The 25287-nt window shown below is 39.2% G+C and overlaps 1 protein-coding gene across 2 annotated transcripts in view; it reads right to left on the minus strand.

The window, feature by feature from the left end:
* Positions 1-25287, minus strand: part of RAPGEF4 (Rap guanine nucleotide exchange factor 4) — a 165979-nt gene that overhangs the window by 11597 nt on the left and 129095 nt on the right. For both annotated transcript variants that reach the window (XM_026061444.1, XM_026061445.1), the window contains 10 exons: positions 23225-23303; positions 16904-17054; positions 14366-14454; positions 13864-13894; positions 13548-13626; positions 11538-11684; positions 10234-10331; positions 7034-7159; positions 6381-6559; positions 1611-1701 (listed from right to left, as the gene is read on the minus strand). In XM_026061444.1, coding sequence (XP_025917229.1) covers positions 1611-1701; positions 6381-6559; positions 7034-7159; positions 10234-10331; positions 11538-11684; positions 13548-13626; positions 13864-13894; positions 14366-14454; positions 16904-17054; positions 23225-23303 — 1070 coding nt within the window. The remainder of the gene's footprint in view (positions 1-1610; positions 1702-6380; positions 6560-7033; positions 7160-10233; positions 10332-11537; positions 11685-13547; positions 13627-13863; positions 13895-14365; positions 14455-16903; positions 17055-23224; positions 23304-25287) is intronic.

Below are 25287 nucleotides of genomic sequence, written 5' to 3' on the forward strand. Positions count from 1 at the left end.
TTTTCTCTTCTACTCATGTTATGTTAGACCCCTTAAACAACCTTACTGTAAAGTCTATAAGCTATGTTATAAATTAGTTTCAGAGATCTGAGTAACTTTTTATGCAAACTCAGAATATGTCAGCTTTCTAGTTTTAATAGGAAATTTCTGCATATTTGCTGATTAAATCAGACTACTACTGGCAGTGGGTAACATTAAAAATTAACAGAGACTTTACAGTGCAGAAATGATTTTTTGCAGTACTTTCTACATTTGGAGTGTGTAACCTAGCAAGATATTTACACTGTGCCACAGCAAGGGCCTAATTTTTAATGATGTGTGTGAACAACTGTGTGCCTAGTTTGCATATGCATGCAGATTAGGTATTTGTGAAATAAGTGGTATAATTGGACATTTGCACCTGCAAATATCTAGTTTGTGCATGCAACTAATGTAAATGCATGATAATATTAGCAAAAATTACATCTTCATTTGCTTATTTTTAAGTATATTCCCTATATATATCTGGCAAAAAAATCAAGGTGCAGAGATCCTCTTGATAAACTGACTGCCCTGCCAAACCAGAGTGTGATAACATTTCTCTGAACTCAAGTTCATATCCCTTACTAAGAAATAATCTGTTCCCCTTCCAGCTCAGACTCTGTCAATGTCAGATTGCTGTATGTAGTTTATACATTAAATTCCCTCTCCTCTCTCCATACGTAGTTCTCCCAGCTATTCCTCTCAGTAGCCACAAATGAAGGGTCATTATTCTGAGAAACTGACCTCCAAATCTTTGCCGTCAGTGCCAGTTATATAAATTACTTGGAACATGTGCCTTTTTAAGATTAGGCTGGTGTCTTTTCAGATGGGTTAGCCTGAATACCCATTTCAGAGCACTTTCTGGAAAAGTATTCAAATTTTGATTTCAGTCGCATCAGTGATCTCAGTCACGCTGACCAGTTAATTTGAGTTTCTAACGACAAAAGTACATGAACATTCAAATCTGCACTGCTTTTGACAACCAGTATGTTCTTAGTGATTATGTGTGTTTGCTACCTCACCCTGCTGGACATTGCACCCTTTCTGTATACTCACAAACAAAACAGCAAAGCCACAGAAAAAGGTGGAAGCTCTGAGAATGAAGACCAAATTGACAGCAAGCGGGGGATGCATGTCAGATAGAAAACCAGAACTGGTTTGGACAAACCCACATATTACTGGGGTAACAGAGTCCATATGGAGATCAAAAAATAATAAGTATAAATACAGGACAGATTTTCAAGAAGTTCGTATTGATTGATCTCAACAAATGAACAGAAAAGTCAAATAGAGCGTGGGCTGATGTAAGAGCTAACTGGCTAACTCACTTATCTTGTAGGGCACCAGTGAAAGCTGCTGTTGTCAGCTTACTGTCTGTTTGCTAATCTTGAGCACACATATGGGTATACAGCCTTACTAATAAAAATTGTCACCCTTAGCTCCAGGTGTAAGGGTTGTAACTCCTCTTCTCAGGAGCTGAATTACTAGATCTAATTCTATCAGTAATAAAGGCCCAAGTCATGCTTTTGCTTAGTAAAAGCAGAAATTCCAGTCAAACTTCTTACAACTGGATTTTAGCTACAACTTACCTCCCATGTTAATGAGAGACGGCTCACAGCAACATTACTCAGTCCCATAATAATAGCGAAAAAGGAATTCAGATTTTTGTATTCTTTACAGCTGAAACACAAAGGTCCAGGTTTTAAGATGAATGTATCAGTCAGAGCAGAAGTACATGCGACAACCTAAAGAGAGCTGAGCCCAGTCGCCTGGTTTAGATTTGGCTGGATACTCGCAGGCCTCACCAGCAGGCCTGGGACCCGCCACTTCGCCAGCACGGAGTCATCCACCAGCCCCTGGAAGCTTCTTTCCCCTCCCTCCTGAAATGACCTCCTGCTCCCACTTTACTGGATACCAGCTTCTGCAAGGATGTTTAAGAGTCTTTGAAGTTCCTCCCCACCCAGAAGCACACTCCTGAAACCAGGCTCAATTAAGTCCCAGGGAATCCCAGAAACAGTGGGAGGAACCGGTTTACAGCCCCGTTCACTGCAGAACTTGCTGGCAGCTTCTGAGCAGCTACTGAACGCTGGAAGCTATCCCTAGAAGATCATCATTGCAGTTTACAGGGGCACTGAGTCTTTTCAAAGGGAGAAGACCGGCTGTCTAGAGAGGCCTGTGGGTCAGTGACCTCTCTCTCTGTATATGATTTCTAACCAGTACTTGTAGTTTCTGGAACTCTTTAGGATGTTTCAAGCAAAGAACTGCCATTTGCTACCAGCATCATTAAAGAGACCCTGAGCACTAGGAGCTCCAGGTCAGCCTTTATCTCTAATGCAAAAGAGAACTTCTGTTACCAATCAGGAAAGACTGGAGAATGTAGCTGAATATTATGGAAGAGCCAATACGCTGTATGCAGGGGTAGACACAGTTGAGATCTGACAGGAACAGCCCACACGACTGCTCAGTTGTGACTGCATCATGTGGCTCATTGACTCCATGGGAAGGGAAGAGAGAATAAAGCCTTTATCCCATAAATCTGTGCCTCGCTAGGTCACTGCAAATAATTTGCTATTTTTCACATCTAATTTGCCAAAATCTGTTTTCAGAACCTTCAAACTCTGCTTCTGTTGCTGTTTACCAAAAAAACTTTCACAAGAGTCAAACTATGATTCTCGGGTAGATTTTTTTATTCAACACTGAGGCTCCTAGCTTCCCTGAGTTATCCTCAGCTCCAGACAAAATTAGTAATCATCCCATATGTTACTGCCTGACTCCATAATTGCCACATTTCCTTATCGTTATTCTGTTCTTTCTGTTCTTCCTTTTTAACAGACTTTATGTATTGAGTGGGTGAGTCTTTAGATGAGGGCCTCACTTGCGCCTGCAGTGTGTGAACACTCTCCTTGGGAAAAAATAATCTCCCCTCACCTGGTGGTCTGTCTGTTGGAGGCTGCTGCCCCCTCAGATCCTCTGGTGGAGCTGCTCATACAAATTCTCCCTCATCAGATCAGGGACAGTGAGCAATGCTAGTGAAGATAAGCTAAAATGCTAAAGCTACCCCAACTTATTCTGATTAGAGCAGGTCAGGGAATGCCTTGTTAGTGGATCTGAGGGGAGACAGGGATGAAAAGCAACCAGGATAGGCTGTCAGTCATAACCTCTTCCCCAGGCACAACCAGATCCAGAAAGGGATATCTGTCTGCAGGCTGTGACATGGAGCATAAATTGTGGCACTGTAAAAATAATTAGTACCACACAGCAGCAGTGCTGAAATATAGTAGGCAGCTACCAAGGTACCTGCAATATGTAATTTGAAGCTATCTTTCATTTTAAAAAGGAAAAGTTTTGCCAAATACCCTTTTAAGTCAAGGCAATTTGACTAAGTCCCTGTTAAAATCAGGCTAGATGCATGGCATTCTTGCCAGGTTCAACACTACACAGCTTACTGTTCCCAAGTGAATAAATAGTGGGACACTGTAATGAAAAACAGTGCTGCATGGCTCCGCTAGCCATGCTGCATATATTCTGCCTGTATAACGTCAGGAAGTGGGTTCTCCAAAGCACCCAAGTGAGTTAGGAGGAGACATCCCTCAGTCTCCCAAAACTGACTATTGGAAAAATCTTCTTAATACGAACTTGTAAATGCACACATACACATATACTCGTCTCCTATAAAAACACACTACACAGTTAAAAACAATTACACAGGCATATTCATCTTGACATTTTCTCTGTATGCACACACCCCTCCTAAATGTTGTAGTGGCTCCTTGGGATTATAATATAAGCATGTATACAGAAAATGATTTGCAAAAACTGAGTAAAAGTGTCTAAGTGTACTGAAATATACAAAGAAAGGCTTCTAAGTAGCCTGTGGGTATATCTGTAAAGAGGAAATATATACAAAGCATGTTTGCATAAGAGTATGTGCAAGTACATCCTAGAAGACCTTTCTAATACAATTAATATGGGCAGAGCTCGCTCCTGGAGATCCAGTTAGCTCCTCCCCTTTGGTTCAAGTTTGATCCTGCCACGGCTGGAGGAAAGAACCGAACCCGGTAACCTCCACATCCTTCCGCAGCGGCTGCAGAGGCAAGCGCAGCCCTCGCACCGAAAGCACGCGCGCCCAGCACTGGCCTGCCCGTGGCCTTGGGCTTGCCTGCACCGGCAGGGAGCGCACACCGCAGGGCAGGCTCAGGGGCAGACACACAGCGGCGCGCCTCCCGCCACGGCGTCTGAGCTCCTAATCACACAGTTGAGACGGGGGCTCAGGAACAGGTATCTTTGAAAACTGGTACCTGCAAGGCGTCTCGTTACCACCAGTCATGCCTAGGATTAACAGTGCTGCACTGAGCTGCTCTCCCCGAACACTTTCCTAATGAGTCTAGTACTTCTGGGCAGGGTAAAGTTCTCATTAGGTCTCAAGGATCTTCACAAGCAAAACTTACTCAGAGATACTGCTTCGAGGCCTGGGCCCACATCTTTTGATCCCATTCCTTGGCTTTTTTTCCCTCTCGCTGGAGTGCGCTTCGTGTTTGTTTTACTGCACGCTATAGCACCTGTTACCATGGCAGCGCTCTGCTCGAAGGCAGGAGCCTGGCAAAACTTGGCGGTGCCTTTGCAGGGCTGGGATTAAACCTGTCTGCTCAGCCTGCACTTAGGAAAATCTTGTGCTTCAGATTTCTCTGCATTTAGGAGACAAAGAGGGCTCAGCAGAGCAAACCACTTTTAGCTATTTATTTTTAGCATTGTGGTGATACCAGAAACATGGAAGTAAACAGGAGGTTGTCAGGCTGTTGGAAATAGCATAAGATTAAACCCATGACACTGAGGAACCCACTGGCTCGCGCAGTGTATTAAGGAGATATTTACCTGTTGTTTTTAAGATACTTGATTTCAAGTGCTTATAGAAATTCCTGTTGTATCTTAATTTACCACATTTAAGCATTTCCCCCGTCATGCCTGGGAGCTGAGAGAGGACCGGTGCGTGCGTGGGTGCCGCTGCCCTCTCCTGGGCAGAGCCCGCCAGGCCAGGCGGGCCCCTCGCTCCCCGGCGGCGCTCTACCCCAGGGATCAGGCAATACGGCGTGTATACAGTTTTGGAAACCAAAGAGGTAAATTCTGTTCTCTGTCCTGAACATGAACCTGATCCTGCACACCCGCTACTAGATTTTGCATATCTTCGACTCTGGAGGGCCCAAAGCAATTGGTCGAGGAACCTCGGTGCCGGCAGCCGCGGGCCCTTCGCAGAGGAGGGGGCAGCGCTGATGCACAGCGTCTCTGCGAACGCTGACTTCAGCTGGGCGGAATTATGAACTGGGAGGAGGGAGACATCACAGTTGCAATGGTAATCTCTTCCGTCACACAGCTACATTTAGCAATGCAAAACACGTTAACATCCGTGTTTTAATTGCAAGTTATAACTGCTTTGTGCTGTAAGACTGCCTAAAGGCCGGCAGTAACCATGCCCAAAGTCCTAGACAAGCGCTTAAAAAGGCAGTTCCTCGCTGTACACTTAAGTGAACTGTTTGTCCAGACAAGGAGGGACAGGTGATGAATGTAATAAATACATGAAGAACTGGAAAGGAAGGAAGAAGGTAACAGTGATTAAAAAAAATGGTAGCTATGCAGCGTAAGGGCATGCCTCTGCTCCCTCTGAAGTCAGTCACGTCCTTCCCTTGACTGCAACGGTAAGGAATCGTGGCCCAAGTCCTTAGCCTGAAGGCTCCAAAGAGCTTAAGGTTTAATATGAATAAAAGAATAGAAGAGAGCAATAATTGCCTGCTATCCAACTCCAGGCCCAGCAGTTAGCGACAAACAACAGGACATCCATATTGTTCCATTTTTAAACAAAAGTAATAGAAAAAAACACAAGCAGACCAAAGGAAACATAAGCCTCGTCATCTCTGTGCTTCATCTCTGTTGCTCTCCCACTCCATTTTCCCACTGTTTGGGGCTAATGTGAGAAAGGTTGCCTTGAACAGCACCAGAAACACTTCTGTTCTAGGGGGAGTTAAGGCTTGGTTTTGTTAATATTTACTAATTCACATATTAGTATTTGCTAATGCATGTAATGGTACATGAAGGATTCTCCTAATGAACTGAAAGATATTTACTCACAAATTTTATGTGAAAACATGGCCCTAAGAGCTCAGAGATCAAGGATCAATGGAGGAGTAGAACAGGAAAGAAGAATTAACAGGGAGCTATTTTGCGCTCTAAGGAAATGGAGAAAATTACCTAACAGAGAATATTTTAACCTCTAATGTATGTAGCTATCTGAAAATAAAGGAGGGCAGGTAACAACAAATTTACAATTGTGCACATTATTTCCAGATCATAGATGAATGTATACTTACTGGGCTGCTATCTTAATGTACTTCTTTAACAGCTGAACACGCTTGCTGAGTTGAGAGCAAAGACAAATCTCAGTGACCACCCAGAACTGAATTTCATTAAATCTTCTCAAAAACAAGTCCAGATTTGCTGTGGTCTTTTTAAAATTATGTCTTCCGAAAGTGTGATAGATCAGTTCCAGCTAGGAAGAAGAAAACAGTTTTGGATTGCTTTAGAAATCTCCTTTTTGGACAGGAAAAAGGGGCTAAGAAGAATGAGCAGCTAAGTATCTACTGCCTACACATGCCTGAAACTTGCTCTGCACTTTGTATGTGTTGTTGTACAGATGACAAGGATTCAGGTTGCAAGGCCAACAGACAACTGGTGAGGGATGATAAAAGTATAACTATAGACCATGCGTTAATAGCTTAATACCTTGAATAAGACATATTAAAGTAATTCAATAAGCAGCATGTGTTCAGGAGAGGTTTAACTTCATTTTTGCACTTTGCCTGTAGAAGTAAGAATGCCTCACACTTTCAAAACTTCTGCGTGCCTTTATTGTAGTATTTTTGAAAATCAAGCTCAGAAAAAGTTTTGCAAACAATGTACATACCTAAAATATACAATTAAACATTTTTTAACAGATTCTAATGTGCAGAATAGATCCTCATACCTCATGGACACAGTTGAAGAACTCCCAGTCATAAATTGTCATCTGATATGCTAAATCTTTTGAGCTCATCAGTTCAAATGTTCCTACTGTACCAGCAGATGGTCCCTCTTGTTCTGGTAATGGTGCCTACAAATGGAAAAATGGTGCAAAAATATTTTAGAAATGCTAAATTACATACTAGGAGCATTTCTTCCATTATGCTTCGAATTTTTACAATGTGACCGCTTCTCTAAGTCTGTTTATAATAGTAAAACTGGAATTTGTTTTTAACTGCAGGCTGGCTTTAGGAAATGAGAAGCCCTGCACAAAATCAATATCCACTATGCACAGGGTGGTTAGGGAAATTCTGAAAGCTACTCAGAAGCACTGTGAGGAAAATATAACAGACTGTTCTCTGCTATTTTTAGCATTGTTCTAAAATTTGAAGCCAAAAATAAATACTTCGATATGGTTAGTGCTCCCTAAAGCATATCTATTTTTTTAGGAGCATAGGTTGGTCCACAAAACCTTTGTTATCAATTCCCTTTTCTACATACACAAAAATCTAGGCCACAAAGCACAAGCCAAATATTTTTGCAAGTAACTGATTCTAATGATGAGAATTATTACATTTACCATACTTTAGAAATCTGCAGTGATTGCAAGATCTTCTGATCATTTATAAAGTATGCCTCTTACTTTCTCTTTCTCAGTACATGGATGCACTATCAGCCATTTGTGATTACAAAACTCCCAGTTATGCTAATGGAAATTATATGCATAGTCTTATGAAGAAAAAATCCTTTAAATAATTCAAGCATTATAACATTTTTGAAAGACATTTTCATACCACCTAATAAAAAAGATGTTCTTCACAGTTTTGCACACCAGTAAATCTTAGATTAAAATGAGATTTAAAATGTGGCTAGAGATTAAACCGCATTTGGAGTAGTCTGTAGTATATATGCGGATCAAAGTGTTTGAACCAGCCCTGCTAAAATACTAACAAACAACCTTCTTGCAAAATCAAATGCACACTGAAATACCCTTTGGGAAAGCATCATTAAAGCTTCCTGTGAATCCACGTTTTAATTATTTTGTTTCCAGGAGAGGGCAGTAGAGTTCACTTACAAGTTTCTAGCTCAATTTCTCATCGGCTCTTTGCTAGATAATTACAGAATAGGTAATTGTCAACAGGCTCCTTTCTGAGTACAAACTGAATAGAGTCTGCAAGATTAACAGACTGTATTTGCACATTGCAGCATCAAAAATGAGCTTACTGAATGAATCTCCTTTCATGAAGGAGCATTTTATTACCAATATAAAAAGCACTCACTGGATTAATATATCATCAAATCACTTTCTCAATAATACACAGTATATAGTAGCTTTATTTCTGTTTGAGTTCCTGCTTTGTGCTCTAGGGAAGACTTGTATTGCAAATATCAATATAACGCAAACTAATTAAAAAATAATCTGCAGTAAAGCACAGGAATCTTACAAGCTCCATCTACAATATTTGAAATACGTATTTAAACTCAGTATTATTTTAAAAAATCACAACCGCCATCAACCTTAAAATGGTCTGCAGATTCCTCTGTATTGCAATTTGCACAAGCACAAAAGTTTGTTTAGTTTAAGACAGAGTATAGCAGTCATTTGTGTTTAGAAAATCCTAATTTGTGGAAATTTGTGGAAAGAGACTTTTCCACAAACTGAAACAGTGTTTTTTTCCCCCTATTTGGAAACAAACACAACATAACTGTTACCATAACAAACACATATTTTCCAAAGCTAGGAAAGAAGCACTTAGACGTAAACTCATTGCATATTTGCAAATTCTTCTGACCCAGAACAATTTTCACATGAGGATTGCCAAGTGTAATGTGAATAAATGTACACACATAGGCAGCAGCTAGAAATTGGAATGTGAAAGGCTTAAATGGGGAGGGGGGCAGCATTATAAGAYTTTTCGAGTTGTTTATACCTTTTTGAAAAAACTGTAACTGATGAGGGAGTGCATTCTGCTGTGCAGTGCTGAAAACCCCTTCAAGGTGCTGAGTGTTCGTCCCTAACTCCTACTGAAGTCAGTTCAGTTGCTGAAAATTAGCACATCACAGCCCTGTATCTTAGAGCTCCTTGTAGCATTTGGAATACTTGATCCGTAGTAAATAGGCAGCACAGTGGAAAAGGCACCCAAAGCCACGACAGCTTGCTGCCAAAGCTATGTCTGCACAGACAATGCAGAGCCCTGTAACAGCGCCCAAAGTAGCTGCACTGATGCAACACCACTGCTTTAGAGTAGCATGCCCCATGAGGGTATCTGCTAGGCAGGATTAATTAACCCTAAGGGAGCACAAGAATTTAATAAACTGAACAAGAGATATCTCTGCATGGAACTACAGTATGCTGTACTTGCATTCCCTGGCTACTAAATTGAAAGCAGCAGCAAAGCACAGATTTTACCATATCTGTAAAAGAAATCAGGCATACGTACTAAGTGGCTTGTTAAAAGCATACAGGAGGCTGAAACAGGGCTAGGAGTAATAGAGTTCATGCTGACAAGACTTGGCAATGACACTTGTTTTTAATGAAATAAAAGGAACAAAAAGTACAGTCAAATCAAACTCTATAAAAGCAGACCCCATGGAGATTGTTAGAATTACTGTATAAACTGTAAGTACTTATGAACAATTTTTCTTAAGGAAAATCAGACTTTCTAGCTGGAATATTTTCTGTGATTCTAGTTAGAATCATCTGAGATTTTGACATAGTATTTTGTGGGGGCTCAGGAAGAAAAGATTTTAAGGAATTTACTGTTGGAATCAAGTCTCCAGAACACTTTAATTGGTAACATCTGTCTCCTAGAATATATTCCTGTGGCCATGGGAGGTAATTCTGTAATCAGAACTTCACTGCATGGCCTGGTGGTAATATTTAGCTCTTCCTACATGCACAGTGCCACAGAGAATACTGGATGGACTTCTGCTCTAGTTTAGGAAATTACGACATTATCCTGTTTTTAATTTCAGGGCTTGTCCCATAGCACTGTTACAGGCCCTTTGTTGTGAATGTTTCCACTAGTTTTTAGCTAAAACATCGATAAGGCAAAAAAGGCCAAGAAACATTTGAGCTATTAGTGTTCAAATATACCGAAAAGTTAAGTTACAAAGAGGTTCTTTGGCTTGCAGAAATTTTCTGAGAACCATATACATACATACCAGTGAATCAAACTGATCACGTGGGCAGGCAAAGAGCCGTCCATTAACACTGAGAGTTGTAAACACTGAAACATCATGAGGTTTGAGCACGACCTTTTCTGTAAGTACGAAACAAAAGCTTGTTTATTAAACGTATGTAGAATTTACAGCAGGATTGACCCAACAGCTGCACAGATCAGCATTCTGGCTATAACTTTTGCACAGTAAAACAATGTCCAAGATACAAGTAGATGACAACAAGGTCTTCTTTACTGAAGAAATGTGACAACAGGCTCAGACCAAGCCAATCTCCTACAGAACTGCATACAGAACTGGAATCCCAGACCCAAACCATACAGGCAAGCCAAGGAGCCTGTGCCACCCTCTCTAGAAACTATCTGCAACAGTTCAACCATAGTCAGGGATTCCTGTCATTCTTCACTGAGCTTGGAGAGCTTTTCTTACTAGAAAATTGTCTTGGATGACATTAACTACCTAAGGAGATGCTGAAATGAAATTGCATTCAAATGTCATTACAGAAGTCCTAAAAAAAGAGCAGCACATCACAGGTAAAGAAAAGATTATGAAGTAAGTTATGAAACAGTCTCTTCCAGCATGGGCTGGCTGGCAACAAAAAATCGCTGCAACTGCAAGAAGTAGAGCTGCCTGGTGTCAGTCCTCAGGGAGCGAGCTGTTTTTGGCAAGCATCACTGTCTGCAGAAATGCCTTCCAACACAGCTCACATTAGCTCTGTGTGTACCCACATGGTCATACGCAAGCAGAGAGCACTCTGGCAACACCACTTCTCCAGCAGAATCCACATTGCAGTTACTCTCCCATTACCACAGCCTATACCTGACCCTTTGCCAACACTAAGTCAGTATAAGACTTGGCACTGGGATGCTCAGTGGTGGTTTACTGCGACAGAGCTGCCAGAAGGGTATTCAGTGACCACTACTGGAATGCCAGCATTGCAACATTTTCTGCTGTTGCTGATTCATATATCTAACCTGACATTACCTATGCTTACCTCACATTTCTGTTGTTAAAAAGCTCTTACAAGTCTTACAGTGAAGGGAACTTGGGGTAGCTCTGCTCTGCAACATGCAGATACACAGGCTTCTCCATTTTCCCTGTCTCCCATGTGAGTGCCGATGTGTGCCTGTACTGGGGGAAAGGACGTGCCTCTAAGAGAGAAGCTATGTACTAGCTGAATATGTACATAGCTAGAAAAGCCGTAAGTAAATCAGTATTGCTTTTCACTCCCTCCTAACCTTCTGCTTCACTGTAAATGAGAAGTGTTTAAGATGATGCAAATACAGTACCTCCTCCTGAACTCATCTTTACTAAGGTGAGGCCTTCTCCAGAACCCAGCTTATCTGCTACTGCGCCGATCACTTCTTTCACAGAGGAAGACACTGGCACCCGGATAGTTGTATAGGTTTGGTCTATGCAGTACACCTTAAACAGAACTAAAGAGAAAAAAATTGTTTTATGTGGCATACACAGCACAATCAGATAGAGCTTACTGTACAAACTACTTTCGCTGCAGTAACCACTGCTCACAAATGAAAAAAAATACAGCAACAATAAATCACTACAGTTTTATTTGATAGCTCCCAGTTCCTCAGATGTTCTATAATTTCTCTTATGTAAGTCTCTAGATTTGGTAGAGCTTTTAGTAAACTAGGAAGTATCAGTATTTCAGTATTGCTACATTATTTATGAATGCCAATTTCCTCTGTTGTTTTGTTATATCCCAGACATCATGATAGTTTAAATAAATATTTCTTTTCAAGAATCAGGAAAACTGGCTGCAAACTCTCTTAAGTACAGGAAAATATTTTTTGTATTTACAAAATAGATACGACAACAGAATTCTGGTCACAATCAGAATTTAAATTAAATTGGTTTGCAACCTGTTTTTCATAAGCAAGTATATAATTGCTGAATCAAGAATGTAGACAATGAAGGAAAAGACCCTGTCAACAAGAATACACTTGAGTGTACAGTACAAATTGTCTCTTAGAGCAATATGTGAACCCAGGTCTCTGGTTGCCTAGAGATCGATATGATAGTACATTAGCCTGCAGAAAGCAGGGCAGTCCAAAGTGTCATGAATTTAAGACAAAAGAAGTTAGCAAAATACTCCTTCGGCTCAGCTGTCAAGCCAAGCCAAACAGCCCCTGGAGCTATAGCTATCTACGTGTTTTCTGTGTTCAGCTTGCTGCCTGCCTTAAGAACACGAAAGGTGCAGCCATATGAAAAGTGCAGTCCTTGCATGCCCATGCAGACATGAGATAAAGTACTCCCACGGCAGTAGCAACTGTTTTGCTCTTTGGAGACCTAGGAGAAACACTGGTATGGACAGTGGGAGCTGCATCCATGGTAGGAGGTCTGCTGTTCATATGCGGTTACCTCCAGCTTCTGAAATGGCTCTCTCCGTGGTTCGCTTCATACCACCAGCCTTTTCAGATATATTACCTTGCATTTTGTTCCCTTATTTTTAACAAAGTTCACTAGCAAGAGCTGCCCTTTAATATCAAACACCTTGAAGCAGAGGCTATTTTTCTGTGATGAAGAAGCACCAAAACAACCATTAAGAGATTGGCCCCAGCAGTTGCAAAGAAATACCCAGATTTATGAGTTTTAATGCGTAGGTATTTTTGTTTATAAAGAACAGATCTCATCACCAGGGCTCAGGACTGTGTTGACAAAGCAGTGCTTTTTCCTGCCTGAAGTAAAGGACAGTGTGAAAAGCTAGTACAACTGAAAATGATAGTCTGAGGCTCTGCTGTAAATTTTACCTTGATCTCTTCACAGGAGTCCAACAATAGCAACAGGGCAAACCAGCAGATTGTGCTTGCTAGGCTGTGTGCCACAGGGCAGAGATCCAGGGCATGATTATCTGCTCCACTCGTATCTTGCAAAGGAGCATTTCTGGTGAAACAGCTGTATGCCCTAGCTCAAAACCATGGAGGAGAGAAGGAGGCTCAGATATGATCTTCAGCACCAAATATTCATTGCACTGCACCTGAACAGACACTGCCTATGCTGGTTCTTGCTTGTTTTGTTCATTGCCTATTTTAAAGGTTTTTACTTTTTCCTCTGAGGAAGCACAGTGTTTTATAGCAAAAATAACTGATGGAAATGACCAGGAGTGTTTCAAATCAATGATGAAGGAGAATGTTGGGTAAGCAAAAGCAAACAGTTTGCTTCAGGCAAGGCTTGTAAACTGTAGGTACTTTTGTTTATTTTTAGACCTTTTTCTTGCAGAGTGGCAAATTTACTGCAAATCCCAGTGGCTTGAGAAAACTTTGCAAATAGGAACTCACCTTCATCGCTGCCCCGGATAGGCTGGCGTTTCTGTGCTCTGTCATCACTTGTGTTAAACAGCTGCAGAAGAACTTTATGCTGCAAAATTAATCATCACGATTCATGTTAATGCAAGAAGAAACATTATGGGGTAGACCTGAATTGCAATAAATCCTGTATCAATGGCAGGAAAGAGGGTTGCAATGCAGAGTTTGACACTGTAATGTTAAAAAATATTTTTCAGTGTTTGCTTTAATATATCCAAGATTACTATGCTTACAGATTTGCTGTGCTAAAGCTTTTATTTTAGAAAATGGACAAATAAAGTTATCTTACCTTCTTTTGAGGTGCTTTAGGTTCTTCTGAACTATAAAAAGATAAAATATAAAATATATTACTAAATATTACCTGGAAGATTTTATCTACAAAATCACCTAAAGAACAGAAACCTCCTGTCAAACTACAATATCAATGTATTCATGTTTGCTTATATTAAAAGAAGATTAGATAATACCATAGTTAATTTATGATCAAGGCAGGGAAAATAGCATACAAAATCAATGCAAGCATGAAACAAGCAGCCAGTTTGGTTCAATACATACATGTGTACATAATTTCTTATTCCTTCTGTAAATCCTTTTACGAGAGAGTTTGGCATTTGCAAGAATGATGTTGAAAGAGAGGGTCACAGACACACATCCAAACAAGCATGCATGCTAACATTGTCTTGTGTGACTGAACACCATTCACAGAATTAATTTTTAGTAGATGTAAGCAACAATTTTTCTTCATCTATTTACTGAGAAAAAGGGGGGGGGAAGAAGTAAAAACTGCTTACACTTGCTTTACAATTTTCTCTAGCTCTAGAAGTTGCTCCTTTAGTGCTGCAATCATTCTTGTATCATCTGATACAGACACATAAAATTCCTGTAAATGACACAGAACAGTCTTTAAATAACTATAGGGGTAAATGAACAGTACACAGGATAGAGGACTATGAGGAAACATCTGATAGTTTAATGATTATAACGAATGATAATCTGAACAGGGGAACATATGTTGGGCCCAACCCCATATTACTTCTACTTGCTTATCTTCAGCTGATTTAAAGCAAGAGTCACATATGCAGAAGGGAAGCATGATGAGAGGTGGGAGACAAAAGTGCTTTCTTAGCTTACTGCCAAGTGTAATGTGAATAAATGTACACACATAGGCAGCAGCTAGAAATTGGAATGTGAAAGGCTTAAATGGGGAGGGGGGCAGCATTATAAGATTTTTCGAGTTGTTTATACCTTTTTGAAAAAACTGCTTACCGACTGTGCAAACACTGCATTTTCAGATTATCAAGGAGAAAGACTACAGAACTCACAAATAATCTGGCATGACTGCTGTTGGAGTCAAGTAATTTTGTTTAAAACCACTTTCTGTTATCACTATTGCTAGAGTTAACCATGAAAATAATTGCATTGTTCTTTACTTTCTTTAAAAAAAAAAACCAACTTTGACCATGCTTTCTAGTATCAGCCTATTTCCTATCTCATCTCCAATTTCTCTTAACATACGGTTTTCAATCAAAGCTTTGAGTTCCTCTCCTCCAGAACCATTCTTGCTCTTTTCCAGTCTGGCTTTCATCCCTTGTATTCCTTTTTTCTCACTGAGGTATGTGAGGTATTATCTCCATCTAAGATTTACTTTTCTTCTCCCTTTCTTGCACTTTATCACTGATTAATTGCTTGTCTGTGCAGATGAAACTACCATTTTCATAATGGCAACCAACATCTTTACCATTTTATTCTAGTCCTGTCTCCCTCTGTTCAGAACAAAATTTCTTGGACATCTCTCTAGATGTATTTAAATGCTAGCCAAAACTCCAAACGGCTAGTAAATGCTCTTAAGCAATGCCTACCAAGCCATGCTGCTACCTAACTTTTTGGACATTATGGAAATATAACCTGTTGTTCAGGCCTGTAATCTTCTATCATCTTTGACTTGAACCTCTTCTAGGTCCTCACATTTAGGTCATATCTAAGTTTTGCAGACCCTTTCCACATAAGATCTCTAAAACATAGCCTTTGTAATCTACCTGCAGAGCTAAGACTCAGGTTGAGCCTGTCACCGCCTTGCAGCTCACTCACATAAACTCCTTTCTCTGAGGCRTGGACACTGCAGTCTTCCTCATTCATATGTATTTGGAATGATGCTACAAAGATAATTTCCTTACGCCAACGATTCAGTACATTTCCCTTTTCTGCATCCGTCATCTTCACCCTCTTCTCTACCACTCCTCACAGATGTCCCTTCACTCAGAAGGCCTTTCACAGTCTTTTTACACCCTTTTTAGCGGATCACTTGCAACCGAGCTGTTGATTCTCACTACTCCAATCCACTCCAGGAGATCAGCTGCCACAGATCACTTGTTAAATTTCCAAGCAAGTTACATCATTATACCCCTTCAAACCCTACTCAAAACTCTTTCTGTCACACCTACATAAAATTGACCCAAAGAAGGATTTATGTGCTTGCAGTTAGCAATTTTTTTAAAGTGTAACGGCTGGTCTAATAAAAGACTATCTCTGTCTTCAAAGCTTGTCTCTTATGAAAAGCTTGCCCATGTGGGCTTGTTGTATGATAAACCTGTCTGTCATACTTAAGGCCCCTCTGTTAACTCTTGTCTTAGATTCATTTTTAAACTATTTGGGACTTCTGCTCTGCGTTTGCATAGTCAATAACATATGTGATTGTGGTCCACATACTTACTAGATAATCATAATGGCAATCATGATTTTTATGACATTGACAAAGTATCTTAGAAATACAAAGACTTGTCACCTACCGCAAAGACATTACACTCTTAATAGTAACTAATACCTGAGTAATTAGGCTGTTTTAAGGGATCAGGAGAGTACTGAAGGCAAAGATCTTAAGTTCCAACAGCTGCAGCACAGCTTCCATTCGAATGGAAATGATTTTTGGATTTGTACAGGGACAATCCTCCAGCTCCTTCTTGGCACACCTCAGGCAGACATAAACACCACCTTAGTTCAGCCTGGGGGGCCTTTGAACTATTTGCAAAAAGCGACTGAGAAAAGCAACTTCATATATTGCTATAGAGCAATCAACCCACGTGGTACTCTGAAAGGGGTCTGCAACTCTAGAAGGTATTTTCAGAGGTCCAGAGGTTGATAACAGTTCAACCACTGTTGTAGTGAGTATGCTGCCTGCAGCTAAAACCAGGAAAACACAATTATGAGTTTGCACTCTGAAATGACCCACTTTTCTTTACTTCGTAACAGAATTCAGAGAATGAGAACAGGTTTTCAGCTCATCTTCCATGCTAGACACTTTTCGGTACAATAATACAATGACTCCTTCATACCTCCAAGAAGGCCATTGCTGCTTCATCTTCATGTAGTAAATCTCCATATAAAGCAGCCCACTGCAGAACCAGTCGAATGACTCGCCTTTTATTATTGAGGGCATAATCCATTTTCTCCTGCTCTGTACCCTGAGAAGGCTGGGCATGGTAGGTGCCATGGTGTCAAGGAAAATGCTCAGTGACTGAAAATATCAGAACCAGTATGAATTCACCAATAGCTGAATTTCAGTAAGCAATTTTCAGGGCCTTCAAACAAAACGTTCCAGTATATAGTTTTGATTTCTGACCGCTGCTACCGTAAAGATTTGCAAACTTTTCATGTTTGTACTAAAAAGTAAAAACACAGTGAATTCTCTAAAGAGGATAGGAATGATCATAATCCCACAAAAGAGACAATGCTGTAGGGAGCAGAACAGAAATGACACTTGGGACAATGGAGAAGAGGATTAACCTTGGAGACTGAAGAAAGATATTCCTTCTTGTTCCTTTTTGGAGACAGTCACAGGAAAAAAAAAAAAAGAGAAAAACATCACTTTGTGGTTATAAACCATTCCAGTCTTCCATCTGTGAGGAAGACTTTTGGAATGAACCACCAGCATTATTCCTCTTATTTAAAGAAGTTACTGTAAACCAAGGTGAATCTCAGTCCCATTATGGTAGAAATACCTGGAAGTTTACAGTCTAAACTGACTAGACAGACATAGGGCAAAATAATAAATAAATTCTAAAATAGCCTAATTTTACAGATGAGGAAATCAGAAGTTTCCACTCTAAAAACTGTATCATATTCAGGACACAATATTTTGTGATAATTATTTTGTGACAATAAGAAAAAATGGGAAATATTTCATTGACCTTTTTAACAGAGAAGCTTCAACATAACAAAAATATGCAAATAGTAAAAAGGCAGAAAATAACATTTATTTGAAGTAAAAGAAAAGAATAAAAAAAGTAAAGTTACAAATAAACTGCAAGCATGCACTGTTTCCACAAGCAGAAAAGCACTTCTTGTAAGTATAGAACATCTCAGTCCTCTCACTAAAGCTACAATTTGAAAGCTCTGGCCACTTAAAAGATCTCCACTGACATCTCTGTTAAATCAGTGAAAAAACAGACTGAAGAACTCAGCCTGGCCTTCGGACTCAGGCAACAGGGGGAAGGTACAAAAGATTCAATGAATCAAGACTTTAGTTTAGTTAAACTGAGGCAAGTGCACTTCTAGTACAGCTCTAGCTCTGTAGAAATTAGTGGAAGTGAACGCCAGGGCCAATGTAGCATCACTGGATATATCTACATTTTAGGAAATAATTTTTATGAAGTAGTGTAATAACTCCAACATGATGCGCAGGTTTAGAGGGCATAGTATAAATGTTACTATATTTCATTTCCTGTGAACTAAACTGGCCTGCTATATAAGGGCCTTTTTTAACTAGTTAGCATCAAGATTTGAGATGTGTGGTTTCCCAGACAAAAGAAATGAATACAAGCATGTCCATGGAATTGGTAAGCTGAAAAAATTGCTTTACCTTTTCAGGAGAAGCTTTATTTCAATTTGCAGATGAAGAGGAGGGAAAAGACAATGTGTCAGGAAAAATGTGTCCAAAAGGAAAGAAATAAAGAGGATTTACTAGCATATAATTTCCAGAAGATTCCATCAAGTACAGTCTACCTCTGTCCTGCTTTCTCATCTGCAGACATGGTATGAGTGACTTCATCAGGTCTCAGCTGTCCTGTGGGTTTCATACATTTGAGTCCTTCAGTCTTCCTTTGGTTCCTACAGCCAGCCAGAACCACCAGGGAGCGGAAAAGGTGTTTATAAYCAGAGGCTTCCTCTCAAACTCTGAACTGCCTCCTATAACCAGAGGCAACAGCAAGGGCTTTTTTTTTTTTATACAGGTCTATACTACTTCCCTCACAAGGACTCTATTCCCTATCCCCACTACAGCATACGTGCCAAGCTGGAATAGAAAACTGCTGCCCAGGAAGGCTTTCCTAGCCCTTAGAAAGCCAAGGATGGGCACTAAGCTGAGATAATTTCAGGCTTTAACTTATGCAAAAATAAACAAAGACGCCCAGCAGAAACAGGATCTGGCAATTTGTGTACCTGCTTCTCACTGATCAGAGGTTAACAATACATATTTAAACTGTTTCCCGATAAACTGACTGAGTACGAGTAAGCACAGGACGAGTGCAGTTACTGAAATGCTCATTCTGGATTCTCATGAATAATAACACTCCCAATTACAGAAGAAAAATTTTAATGTTGACATTCTCTCACTCATCACAAAGTTCAGCATCCTTTCAAGCAACAGTTAAAGTAGCTCTAACTTAAGATTTTAAAATATTAATTAGAAAATTAAAATATTAATTAGAAACCAAAATGGGCTGTAAGATCTGTATTTTAAGCTTCTCATTTAGAATTATAACAAGATCTTGCTTGTTTTTCTCTAATAAGTGTTAAAATTCTTTATATTAATAAAATATAATGGGAAAAAGTACTTATTAACTCATATTTTTCAAATGATCCTCCTGCCCAACCCCCCCCAACGCAGAGATTAGACATGCTACCAAGGTTACTGGGGCAATCATTTGATTGACAAACTTTTAGAAATCTGCATTTTAATTTTGTTTAGAAAGCTTTAAAATGACTAGGGAACTAAAACATGTCAGTATATTTATAAGAGCAAATAAGTCAAAGGGTCATAAGAAGTAAATAATATATTGCAAGCTATGTGCTCTAATGTCTCAGGGAGCAAGTTTAATATTCTACTGAGTCATTTTCTCATGCCATTTTTACCATTCAAGCACTATAATTATTTCATGTATTTTTACTTTCTTATTAACTGACTCACCACAGGCACTGGTAATTTTTCTGTATTTTTACTGCTCATTTATATTAATTGCTCTTTTATTAACATTATTATAGGGAAAGTCAGTGAAAAGTTCCCCAATTTTTATGGGATCTACAGGATGCAGATTCACTGCAGATAGCAATCAGAAGTAAAATATCACGTATTCTTGCAATAAGTGTCAGATAATTGTAAAACATGTATCAACACCAACATGGTTAGAGTTCAATATATATATTTCTAATTCTGTCTAGCATATGCTAGGAAATGAAAGCCGTTCTGAAGTCTATTCCTCCCTGCGTGGGAAAATTTAACCATATCAGTAACTCTGCGAAATCAGTACCCATTACTACAGGGGAACAGAAACTATTTTGCTGACGTGATGATAAAGGAGGTTCACAAAACATACGTGAAATGTTATCTAGTTGTACAAAAGTGGCTATTAAGGTCTAATGAATACATGCTTTCTTCTCTTCCTTATCTTAGCTAGTTTTTCTAACAGAAATATACCTATCAGCTGACTACAACTACATTACACTGTTTACTGATGTTTCAGAATTGGGTGAAAACAAAAACAACCCTCCAGGTTCGTCTGCTTACTGCCATTTCCCTGTCATGCATGCCTCAAAGAACAAGCTCAAAACTGTCTGCAGAAGCCAGTGGCACCGTTTGTTTATGCAAAGGGGAAAGGAGGGAGGGACAGGGAGAAAGAAGAAGAGACACTTGGATAGCAAAACTAAGAAAACTGGCCCTGAAACATCATTTATAAAGCTCTCGGCTTTCCCAAAGTACCAAAAAGAGGCAAAATCAAAACAGAAATTCTGAATAACCATGGCTTTGAAACATCTGCTCTCCAAACATCTTGTTGCTTATATTCCCATATACAATATTTAATCAGTTTGTCTGATACATACATTCTCTCTCTCATATGCACAGGTACACACAGACAAATCTTTCCAAGGGGAGGGAATGCCAAACTGGAGGGAAACAAATGTTCATAATGAATGTGCAAACGGATTATCATCTACAGTGAGCAAAAGAGAAGTTTACACACGGAAAATATTTAGACAGTGGCCCTTTAATTATGAACACTTGCACACCTGTCTACACACTTGCTCTATCCCAGGTATGCTTTTGGAGGTGTTACTTCGTTCCAATTTTTCTTGTGGATTTGTCCTGCCTCCCTCTAACAAGCTGCAGCTCTGAGAATTTCTCTATTTCCATCTCGGTGAAGAGGAGAAGGAAACGGGGCCTTGGTCGTATAACCCTACGTACAGGACATGTGCCTATTACATGATCCAGGAGACGGGAGCGTGTCCTTCGCTTCCCTATAAAGAAATAGGTATCTGATTTTTTAATATTGCAGGATTCATATACTTCAGTAACCAAAGAAGAGTGGTGTGCCAAGGGAAAGCCCAGCATAAGCACTGAATCCTAAGCAACCAGCAATGTTACTTAGCCAAAATGGTGCACCCGTCCATTCCTCTCAGCCTTAAAGAACTCACAGATGACCAAACACAGCAGCACAGGAAGAAAAAAGCTAWATAATTTATACCCTTTACTATGCTTGAAAGCATTACAGTGGTCTAATTCTACTAGTACTTGCACGCTGCCAGTTAAAATAGTATCCTAAGTGGGTGTAAGAAAATAGACTTGTATTGATTCAAAATTGGGAGCTGGAGCAAAAACAGTGTCTCTGACTGAATCACCTTTCTTCTTTTTATTTTTCCATTTTAATTTCCTCACTGAGCATAACTAATCTCTCTTTAGTCTCACAGCACTGGCAAACATGTTTTGTAGAGTGATTTTGCTCAAAAAAAAAAAGTTTTGTTAGCAACCTTTCAACTCTAACAATAAAATTCAATGCTACAATCAACAGACACAGTTTGATTTTCCATATTCAGAACGGACCAAATAAACAACAATGCAGTTCTAGGAAAAGCTGACACTAAAGCAGTGGGATACTCATTCCTTCCAATCCCCCTCCTCCTCCCTGAAAGAAATTAGCACACGGCCTGCCATGACCCACTTAAGTAGTGTATGGGCTTACTCTCCTCTCCAGGATAGATTTCATCATGACAGAATGTATACATAAGTGACACTATCATTTTGATCTTCAGAGAAGCTTTTTCCCTGTAAATAATGAAGTACATTCTGCTTGTGTGCCTGATTTTCCAAGCTACTGGATATCAGAGCTATACTATTATAACTAAGGGTAGACAAGCCTCAGCAGTATCAAATGGACTGATTCAATAATATGAACTAGATTAACCTGAAAAAAAGATAAAAAGTGCTGTCCCCTTTTCCCTTCTCAAAGGTGTCAGCAACAGCATTTCATAGTATTTTTGATATCCAAAACTATGTGTATTTGGAAAATGTGTTTGTTGTAGGTATATGAACAATTTTCTCTAGACCAGTTCTGTGGGTCCAAAGGTTTTCAAAGCAATTACTGTTCTTGCTAGGAGTAACAGAAAAGGATTCTCAAGCTCGCTAAACAAAGACATGATGCTCTATTTTGTGGTTTCAGGGTGTTAGCTTTCCCAGATGTCACTCACCCTGCTGAGCTTCAAGGAAACACACTCTTTCTTTCATTCCAATCTGATTCTAAGAAAATAAATAGGGAATTGGTGTTATTATAGCCCTGTCAGAATTCTATAAAACTGCAAACATAATATGTTTATTTTATGTTCCAAGTCTGTTGATAGCTTCATGTAGTCTAAACTCACTGTGCAAAAGGAAAGCTCTTCAATGCCCAGCAGCTCCCCAACCTAAATGACCTGCTGGAAACTGGCTGATGTTCATTTCCCAGACTCCTCCGTAAAACATGCCGACAGTATAAGAATCCCCTCCAGCTCCTGCTACTATCCACTATAAGTTTTCACTTCCTAGATATTCACACACAATTTAGKTTTCTCACAGTGTCTGTTAACATTTGCTATAGACTATTATTATAGATTATTATTATTTTTATTCCTAATTGCATTAAGGCAGTGTCTAGGAACTGCTTACTTGTAGTACTACTAATTCAGGCACTCTTTTGTTTGAGGCACTTTGCAGGTCCACTATAAAGTGGATCATTGAAATTGCAAAAATAATGATCCCAGATGCTGTGATTCAGCAAAAATCAAGAAAGACAGAAAGAAGAAGGATGTAAAAGGGGTAATCCAAACTTGAACGTATTTTCACTTATCTGGTGGAGGGACATGAGGCTTCTTTTCCTTGATATAGCAATCAGCACAGGAAGGATAACTATTTTCATGCTCCAGGACTGCATCTCATCATGGTTTGGGTATACACCATCYATTTCAGAGCTGTGGGCTATGGACAGGCTGTTAGTCAAACACTGAGAACCTACCCACAAGGCACAGCCTGCATGAAACTTGATTTACATACAGAGAGAGAGAAGTTTCAGTCTCATCATTGATAGGAAAAGTTTTAAAAGACATGTAACTTTTCCATTACAAAAGGATATTGTGCCATCAAGGCTGGGCAGAGCTGACTATTTGGCATAAAAACACAGTGCATCATAACAAAATCATTCAAAACGGAATCTGTGAAAAGAAAAGAAAAGAAAAGAAAGAAAGCAGCAAATTAAGCTACTGCAAACAACTTGGGGACTACGAGCATAATGCTTCTTTCATCATTTTAGAGRGCTAAAAGGTCTTATTAGATACACACAATAATGAGGTCATTTTGCACTTTGTACGCATTATTAAGTATGAATATGGGGAATGTACAAATACGAGATGAAATATTAAGCTTTTATTCTTGTCCGCATTGATTTTTCTGCAGTTATGTTATCGAGGAATTTGCCTGTGTCAATGGAGTCCTTGTTCTGAAGTGCAACGTTGCAGCCTTGATTCAACAAGCCTTGGGTGTATGTGCTTAGCTGAAGCACAGCGTCACGTCATTCTAACTTCATTAGGCCCAGACAAAATACTTCAGAAAAAGAAAGTTTGGCATAGCAAAAAAAAAAAAAAAAAAACTGCACAAAATATTTGGGTATACCTCTCCTATATAAGGGTAAGTGTAGATATCTTAGCATAACAAGAATCAGGCCTGCTGCACCTGAGTACTTAAATGCTGCTGGGTTTGGCATGAGAGAACCACAATACCAAACAGCACATTCAGTATATTCTATAAAGGAGAAGGCAAATAATTTAATTCTTTGCTGATTTCCTAGTAATGAGCAAAAGTCCTGAAAGAGGTAAAAGCACAGTCAAAGATCTGTTTTTATTTTGATTTAAAAACATCACAGCTGCTACATTTACATTAAAATGTATATGGACAGTGGTAGTATATAGATTGGTAGTATACTATGAGATTTTATCTGGCAACAGAGAAAGCTCTTTCTTCCCTCAAAGTGATCTGTGGTTGCACTGGTGTAAATCAGAGTTTGCATTATCTTTGTACTTGTGATGACAAGAAGGATTTATACAGCCTGGCTGTGGAGGCCATCATAAGCTTGGAGACTTGGCAGTTAGAATATTATTTTACTTTTAAACTATGCAATTTTTATATGGAATCACTGAGAAAAGATAAACACAATACCCCGGGGTACCATTTCTACAGTGCAATTTTTCATATTGGAGGAACATTTAAAAACCTTTTAAGTAAGGGATGTCAGACAAAATCTGGTGAGATAACTATACCATCCACATTACATCATTGCTTCCACTGTAATTCACATTTGAAAATATCTCTTAACTGATGAAACTCAGTGCTCCTAAGGTCTCCAGAAGTTTGGGGCTTTTTCTTTGCATGATATCCAGAACAATGTGGATTGTAACCACTTTTAAATTAAGGGAATGCATAAACTACAAATTAGAATTTTCAGCTTTTTGAGCTTCTACCTCTTAAAAATCGCTTTGTTTGTGAAATACGACATTTCGTGTCCCATTAGGCTATATGTATATAATCTTGCCACTGGATGTTTTGGGGAAAAGTTTGAAAGGATTTCAAAACTAACACTGTTTAGAAAATGCACAATACGTGCATAGTATGAATAGTAAACTTGCTACTATACATGTGCAGGCTTAAAGAACAATCTTCTGCTTTTAATCCTAATAATTAGGTATCTAAAAAAATAATAATTTTTATTTTTAAAAATGGTTACAATACACAATGTAAAAGAGCTTCTGAAATCTTGCAATTCTTTCACCATTTATGGTGAAATGTACGAGTTTCTCCAACACTATGAGGTCAGTAACAGATTAACTGTGGATTATTTAAGAACACCTTTGAATATATACTTCTTAGACTTCCAAAAAGTCAAAAAAAAGCTTGCTAAAGCAATGTCTAGTAGCTTAATAAAAAGGTCTGAGTCAATTTATCATAATTAGGAGGATTTTTTTTCTGACTCTTTTTTTTAAATTAAAATATTTACTGATAATAAGTCAGCAAATACCTATATCCTTAGATCTAAATTCTCTATTAGTTCTCTGTCAGCCTATTCAGTGCAGCTGCAGCAACGCGCCTACTGGGGATTTGGCCTTTGGTGTGCTGAGTTCTTCTCTTTTGAGTAAGAATTCTTCT

The sequence above is a fragment of the Apteryx rowi genome, unplaced genomic scaffold, assembly GCF_003343035.1.
Source record: "Apteryx rowi isolate R43461 unplaced genomic scaffold, aptRow1 scaffold_180, whole genome shotgun sequence".
NCBI lineage: Eukaryota > Metazoa > Chordata > Aves > Apterygiformes > Apterygidae > Apteryx > Apteryx rowi.